The sequence below is a fragment of the Megalops cyprinoides genome, chromosome 14 (genome assembly GCF_013368585.1).
Source record: "Megalops cyprinoides isolate fMegCyp1 chromosome 14, fMegCyp1.pri, whole genome shotgun sequence".
In the NCBI taxonomy this organism is placed as follows: Eukaryota; Metazoa; Chordata; class Actinopteri; order Elopiformes; family Megalopidae; genus Megalops; species Megalops cyprinoides.
In genome coordinates this window covers 28,682,639-28,690,132 of record NC_050596.1, presented here as the reverse complement: position 1 = coordinate 28,690,132, position 7,494 = coordinate 28,682,639, and the positions used below count along the sequence as shown (strand labels likewise).

At 40.0% G+C, this 7,494-nt stretch overlaps 1 protein-coding gene across 1 annotated transcript; it reads right to left on the bottom strand.

Moving 5' to 3' along the window:
- Nucleotides 1-3,819: 3,819 nt before the first annotated feature.
- LOC118789370 (cytochrome b reductase 1) lies at nt 3,820-7,364 on the bottom strand. The gene is made up of 4 exons (XM_036545760.1): nt 6,878-7,364; nt 5,589-5,797; nt 4,992-5,146; nt 3,820-4,599 (listed from the first exon to the last, which is right to left on the bottom strand). The coding sequence occupies exons 1-4, from the start codon at nt 7,068-7,070 to the stop codon at nt 4,302-4,304; spliced, it is 855 nt and encodes a 284-aa protein (XP_036401653.1). The 5' UTR covers nt 7,071-7,364; the 3' UTR covers nt 3,820-4,301.
- Nucleotides 7,365-7,494: the final 130 nt, after the last annotated feature.

Genomic DNA, 7,494 nt, shown 5'->3' with positions numbered 1-7,494 from the left:
ACAAAGATGGAGATTTACGGATACTCCGAAAGGCCAAAAAGGTGTCACAAACAGAACCATGGCAGACTTGCGCTTCCTAGTGGCGAGAAGACAGTTCTAAAGAAAAGACGGTCAATTTGTCATTAAGATACGGAAGTGAATGGAGCCCGTCTGGGAGGTAAAAGAAAATCAGATAAATAAATCAACACCGGAACTTTGAACAAAAAATAATGATGAATTATATATACAGTCATAATAAAACAATCATCCATACGAAACCATTTTTCATCACTGATGGATTTATTGCAATGACGTCAAACACAACTAGACTGTGAGCATTTGTGGCCGAAAGCAGTTTTAAGTGGTTGCGTTCAATTCAGACAAATTTACGTCATTTCCTGCATTGAGATTAACGAAAATCAATAGAAAATCGACGTATCAGACTATTTAATGTTCTTACATTTTGAACATGTTCTGCTTTAAGATGAAGAGCATTACACAGAGCAAAGTTACATTATCCACAAATAATTCCAGAAAACACTTTTTATCACTCCCCTGTTATTTGTATTTGGTGAAAGGGAAACAAAAAATATATGAAATATATTAACATGTATTTGGCACAAAAATGTCTGTCAATACATTACATTATTGTAATATGCAGATTCTCCTATCCAGAGCCACTTACATAAGTTAGTTTTTTTTTTGTTTGTTTTTTTTATCTATACAGCTGGATATTTTACGGAGGCAATTGTGGGTTAAGTATCTTGCCTAAGGGTACAGCAGCGGTGCACCAGTGGGAATTGAACTGGCAACCTTTCGATTACAAGCCCTGCTCCTTAACCTATCTTCATGGCTACTCTGCCACCTGAATACAAAAGAAGAACTATATATGTTGTATATAAGATGAATCCAATAACGTGAAGGTATATGGAGGTATATCTTGTGAAGGTGTATGAGGAGAGATGAAGATGATAGAGAGAAGTCATAGAGATTCCACCTTTTCAGATTGCCAGAGTGCCATTTAAGTCTTTGAATAAAGAGTAAAACCTCATGGCAGAATCATGCACATGTAAGAGCAATATTTGGCTCCTCAGAATCAATGATAGTTCAAATAATGCTTGTATGGAACTGTGTGACTACAGTTTTGTCCAAACCCTGGCACATTTCAGTTAAAAGACGGATAAATAGCATGCCCCCTTAAACTTTTACAGAAAATGTGTACTTTACCATTATTCTTCAAAAAGATCACTTTCTTGGGGACCTCAATTTCCCATAAGCTTCATTCAATATGAAGTTACTCATAGGCACAAAAATAGTTAAGATGTCTGTCTTACCTAATCATAGCGATCATAGCACCATTAAACAAGCTCACATTGAAGAATCAAATTGTCTCACCAATCCAATCTGACGTTTAAATGTTGGAATGTGCCTCACAGAATATTGACTGTTTTCCATATTACTGATGATATTTTGGGAAAATAGCGCTGATTAACAATCCTAGTACAGGCACTTTAGGTTAACAGTGCAATTGAAGTCATTGTGAGGCTAAGTGCACCCCCACGCCATAACTGATCAATAGCAATTTAAAATCCACTGTTTCGTGATTCTTTCAGGGAGCTTTATCATGTTCTATTGTTACATCTAGCAGGGTGTCACAATAGGATGTGATAAATTGTCATTGCTCTTAAGAGCAAAGACAATAATGATGTGGAACATGATGAATGAGTTATTCTTATGTTGGGTAAAGCCAGGTAAGGTTAGGAGATTGTCAACTGACACAGCCACAGGATGGCTGCTGGTGCTTTTGAGGCAACAGAAATGAATGTCAGATGTCCATCAACAACTCCATAACTTATGGAGCTCAATGAGAGATGCAGGACACACCGTACAAAGGTCATGTTTCAGAGTATAGGCCTTCTGATGTGATTGCCCTGTTGTGTGCCTTCCAACCAGCAGAGGGCAGTCACCGGTAACAGACATAATCACAAACGCAACCAAAACACAACTTCTGGCTTGGAGTAAAAGACAGACTGACTCAGATCATTTGTCATATGTCTTTTATGTGTTAATGTATTTACACACGGACAGTACAACATATCAAATGTGCTGAAATGTCATTTACAACCAGCCTCCTTGAATGATTAAGACGCATTTGATTATACACATGTTGAAGGGCCAACCTGAGGGAAAACCGCTCCAGGGTCGACAGGAATCTGTCGCTTCACGTGTAATATTTGTAATTGTCACCAACCGTCTCTTTGAAAGAGACAGAACGAAGATTCTCGGAACAGTTGTTTTGATCAATTAAGATGGCAAGTAGCCGCGTTTTAATTCAATTACTCTGTCAACCCGCTTGACAAGAAAATGAAATGGAAATGAGATAACCTGGGAGTGGAAATCACTGGGGACACAGCGAATGTATCCCAGCGTGACGCTCCAAAAGCTGTCGGTGTTTTCACCAGAGTTCTCTGCGTGGGGTAATGATATCCTGTAACTCTGTAACTTTCCACCATCATCCACAGAGAGGAATGACAAGACACAGTGTATTACTTATATCAAGGATATCTGGTGAAAAGAAATGAGCAGTAGATTAAATAACAGATACTCTGAGCATTTCTTACAGATTATAACAACGCTCCCAGACACTCACTGCTCTGGGCGTGTTAGCCTCGTCTGACACTGTTGCTCATTCAACTTGAACGGAAACACTTCTGTTCTTTTGTGCTGGAAGTCGCTCTGGATGAGAGCATCTGCTAAATGAATGTAATGTAAGTGTAATGTATATTGTATTTCAGTTCAATACTAACCTCAACACAAAGTGATTTATAATATTCTGTCCATTTCTATGTGCTACAGACCTCTTGAATTTTCACAGAACAACTGGGAGCGGAATATCGTTCACACACACGCCAAAACTAAAAGAGCAGGAACAGTGTGAAGTCTGCAAGGCTATGCGGGGGGCTGGGCTGACCTGTCCAACTGAATGCAATGTTGGCTTTAGGAAATACGCACCAGCGTGCACTGCTTGCATGTCTAGTTTGACAAGGACTTATACCCCGGAAAGAGCATTAAGAGCTGTTCTCTGAAAAACATAAGTTATTTTCCATTATCACTTAAAATGGGCAATTAAAGCTATTTAACATATTATGTACTCCACTGTAATATTTAGATAACTGTGATTCAACAGACATGAATCAAGACTGTCAGAAACAAGCTATGAAAAAAGATAACACTTTCATTTTATAAGAACACAATTCTTCATGAAACAGATGTCTTTATGATTGCTTTTTAATTAAATTTACTACATCCAGCATAATAAAATAGAAGCTTTCATATTTATATCTGGAAAAGTTCAATACAATAATTCAAAGATTGCTTTAAGTTACACTTCATTCCATAAACCTTTTATAACACAATTCAAGCTGACTCTCCTTAAAGGACACCCACTGTTCTAAAACACTGTTACTCTCCTATGTTATAAATATGTAATATTGAACTCTTATTAGTAAAATACAAATGAAATACGTTTTTCATGTTGATCCTGTGATGCACAAAATAAAAATGAAAATAAGAAATGACAATTTTATATGACAAATTTATAATAGCATATGGAGAAGTGTAACAGTATGTCCAAAACATAAAAAGTATCCCCCAAGGAAAGCTGTAAACATTTCGAATACAATCATACGTTCCATAGTAACTATGCAGAAGACTTCTTTGCAACTGAGAGTTTCCAATGACTGGAATTAAAATACATGTATAAACCTAAAAAAAGCTGTAAAATACGTCGAAATGTTACTGATTTATATGGAGAAATCAAGAATCAACATATCGGCTAGTTAAATACCTTTTACAAATCCACACGATATACTGGTCCTGTGCTTTGACTCCCTTTATGTTTACACATTACGTGTATATTAATGATTTCCTGCTAGAACTTTGGCAGGCATACTGTACTGAGTGAATAACTTCATCATTTTCTTTGGAATGCAGGAAAAACTTCTGGAATAAATAAAACAAAATTTGTAGAAGATCCACATCATTACGCATGCCGTTTGACATGGGTTTTAAGACTTGAGGAGGAGATATGTGTGAATTGAAACCGTTTTCATTTTTAAATGCCCTATCTGAGTACAATGTACTTTTTATACCAGAGGGTAAAGACTTTATAAAAAATACTGTACATAAAGCTATTATGTATCCAAATTATGTATGAGGGTACTATGCGTCTCCCCACTAAAAGAAATGAAATGACCGTAATGTCAATGTGCGGTATGGAATGTATCTTATATCAGACCAGCAAATGAACGCGCGCTAAGGCGTCACACTGACGACTTCTGCCCAGACTCATCCTGTTTGCAGCTCCTCTTTCGGGTGTCGCAGTTGGCATCTGCCTCGTCTCGGCCAGTGCTGCCATACGCAGATAGGGCCGTACCCTCCTTGGGGGCGGTGGCTCCTCCACCGTTGGTGTTTTGGCTGATGAGGAGCTGCTCGGTGGGGCGTTTCCAGGAAGGCCGGGTGGCAATCCAGAGGATCAGGGCTCCGAAGACCAAGATAAGCATACCCAGCACATTCACGAAAGTTGCCTCTGGGGGGGAGTCCTTGTACTTGGGATCCTTCCTGAAGAAAAAAAAACGGGTTTCAAAGAGGACGGCCAACAATGTGACCCCTACAGATGACAGCAGTTTGGAAACATTAGAAAGGTGCAGCACATTCTGCAAATTTATCTCGTTTCCCTTTGGGTTCAACATTACATCACATTATTGTCATTTAGCAGAGGCGCTCCAAAGCAACTTAGGTTACAATTTTATATGTCATCCATTCATACAGCTGGATATTTACAGAGGCAATTTTGGTTTAAATGCCTTGCCCAAGGATATAGCAGCAGTGCCCCAGTGGTGAATCGAACCAGCAACCTTTCAGTTTGAGCCCTTCTCCCTACCACTATGCTGCACTTCTGCCCCATAAGCAACATAAGGATTTCCTTCTGTTCCACATACTGTGCTACTTACAGGCCAAAAATGAGCTTCTCTGTGATTCCCATCAGGGCGGTGGCGATGACACTGGTGAAGATGAAAAGGCCACTGTAGACGTGTAGGGGCATGAAGGCAGCCCTCAGGTGCCCTGGGGTGAAGGGCACCAGGTACACACACAGACCCAGAGCAATCTGTTTGGTCACAGAAAGGCAGAAAGACGTCAGCTCCTCAGCTTGTGGTCTAGTCAAATGATGGCCCGAGATGCAGACCTCCTGCAAGCTGCGTTTCGATTTCAGCTACCTCAGTGTTCTGCGAGCCATATTGCGTCATTATATTCATGGTTTCCACACACATAAACACACCCTGATCGTAATCAGTTTAAATACTACAGTCCCTGAGTCATGCCGGAATGTTGTGATTAAATGCAAGGTACTTGAGGAAATAAGGTTACTGTGGTTACTGAATGTACAGAAGCAAATGAATTTACTGACGCCAATGTGATGACGGTCATGTCGAATAAAGGTTTTTTTTTAAATTGCGCGATGCAGTTCACTCAAATAAATACATTATTGAACGTTACTGAGCAGAAGCCCAGGTCCGTGCTGCCTGAGACCGTAAGAACCATGCTCTCACCTGGAGGCCGTACAGTATGACAGCGGACAGCCCAACCCAGCTGTGCAGACTGTACATGTTCGGGATGTTCGCCGCGTTGTGGAAGTCAAACACCGCTACCAGGGATATGGCCGCGAAGACGAAGGCCAAGATGTTGAGGCCGGCGTGAATTAGCTTCATCATTAGCTTGCTGCACTTCCAGGTCCATGGCAGCCTGTACACCACGATGGCTGAAACGGCGTACAAGGTTAGCCGGGCCGAGGCAGGACTCAAAACTTAACTCCAGACTTAACAACGTTAAGTGCGACAGCTTATTTACTTATATTGTAAGAATCAATCACAGGGCTACTTCTAAAACTGTTCGTTTGATATAAGTGAAACGTTCGACTTTCGAATAAAATGCAAGACGTTCGGAAAATAATGCGAGGTAATGATAATTGATGTTGGGAAAACTGGTCATTTATTGAAGGCCTAGATAAAACAATAGTCAATGCATACAGATACTTAGAATGCAAAACAACAATGTAGTTATTCATGAATTAATACTTTCAGCATAACCAACAACGCCATGCATCCCCTGTAGAAAATACTGGCATGCAAGGTAGCCGACTTCAGACTCTGCATTGGCTCTTTAAGTAAAAAGAAACCATTGTAGCTATCTACCGTTACCCTAATGACGCCCCATGAACCCAGAACGACCCAACCGTACACTGTAAATCCAGATTGCTCAATTAGCGTTTCCCCGATAAACAAAAAGCATTGTTTGCAAAATTCTTCGTATGCGCTACATTGTCTAAAATCCACAAGTTTTATCCCACTCAACCTATGCAACGTCTATTCCCAGGACAGTTTCGCAAAAAAAAAAAAAAAAAAAAAACACAAAGTTAGCCAAACTGCTTAGCTACCGTTAAGTGGGCTAAGCAAAACAGAACTTTGCGTGGCATATATTCACCTCTATCTACAACACATAAATTTACACAAAACTCTGCAAATACTAACACAGATCCTTGCCAATTCTACACTATTTTGCAAAATCCAAAAGTTGGATTCCTAATGTTGCCTGATCTTTTCGCTTATTTAGCGAGCTTACTTAACGTTAGGTCCATAGCTACCTCTTATTGCCCATGATTACATTGCAATACTATTATATTTCCCTTTTAGAAGGCTACTATTGAAGCTAACGCTATTTAGATACGTAAGTGGCGACTGTCACTAGCAGACACTGAATTAGCTAACTTTGGCTGGTAACTTTTAAGAACTTGAGGCTTCCATTTTAAAGAAAGGAGGAGGCGATCAAAACTATAACTCACCGATTCCCTGCATGAAAATAAATCCAGTAACAATCAAGACTGGATGCCAGTTGAATTCGGCCAGTCCTCCGTCCCAAGCCAGCCCTTCTTTAAAATACAAAACCCATTGCAGCACGAAAACAATACAGACGAACCCGACAGACACAGCCGCGGCAAGCAAAAGGAGAAACTGTTTGTAATCCTTCATCGCCATCTCTGCGACGCAATCCGGGTTGTAAACCGTGTTGGATTTTGCGGAAGATGTGACCGATTTCTTCAGGGTAAAATGAGTGCAACTGCAGGAATTTCAAGAGTTTACGATGGGGGTTGGGTCACTTCCAGAGGTCCCCTTGGTCCTTGAGTGCAGGTTCGGAATGCAAGACATGTCATCGACTTCAGCGTTTTGTAACACCAAAACCTGCATAAATATGCTACGACATTCAGAGTTACAAAACCCTACAATGGAGAAAAAAAAAAGTTTTGAATACAACTCCTCTCTAACCGGCGTCTTTCAAACCATATATGAAAACTTAGTTTGTATTTAGAAATAAACTAACATTTTGTGAATAGTAACTAAAACACGGGATTTCCTGCAACAGTGTATGTTTAGATTTTCTGGACGGGACTGTACTTTCAAA

Bases quoted from the DNA above. Each gene is read 5' to 3' on its own strand.
- LOC118789370 (XM_036545760.1), bottom strand. From the start codon at position 7,070: ATGGCGATGAAGGATTACAAACAGTTTCTCCTTTTGCTTGCCGCGGCT. The intron at 5,798-6,877 runs GTGAGTTATAGT...ACGCCGTTTCAG, and splicing joins TATTTTCATGCAGGGAATCG to CCATCGTGGTGTACAGGCTG. The intron at 5,147-5,588 runs GTGAGAGCATGG...GTGACCAAACAG, and splicing joins TCATACTGTACGGCCTCCAG to ATTGCTCTGGGTCTGTGTGT.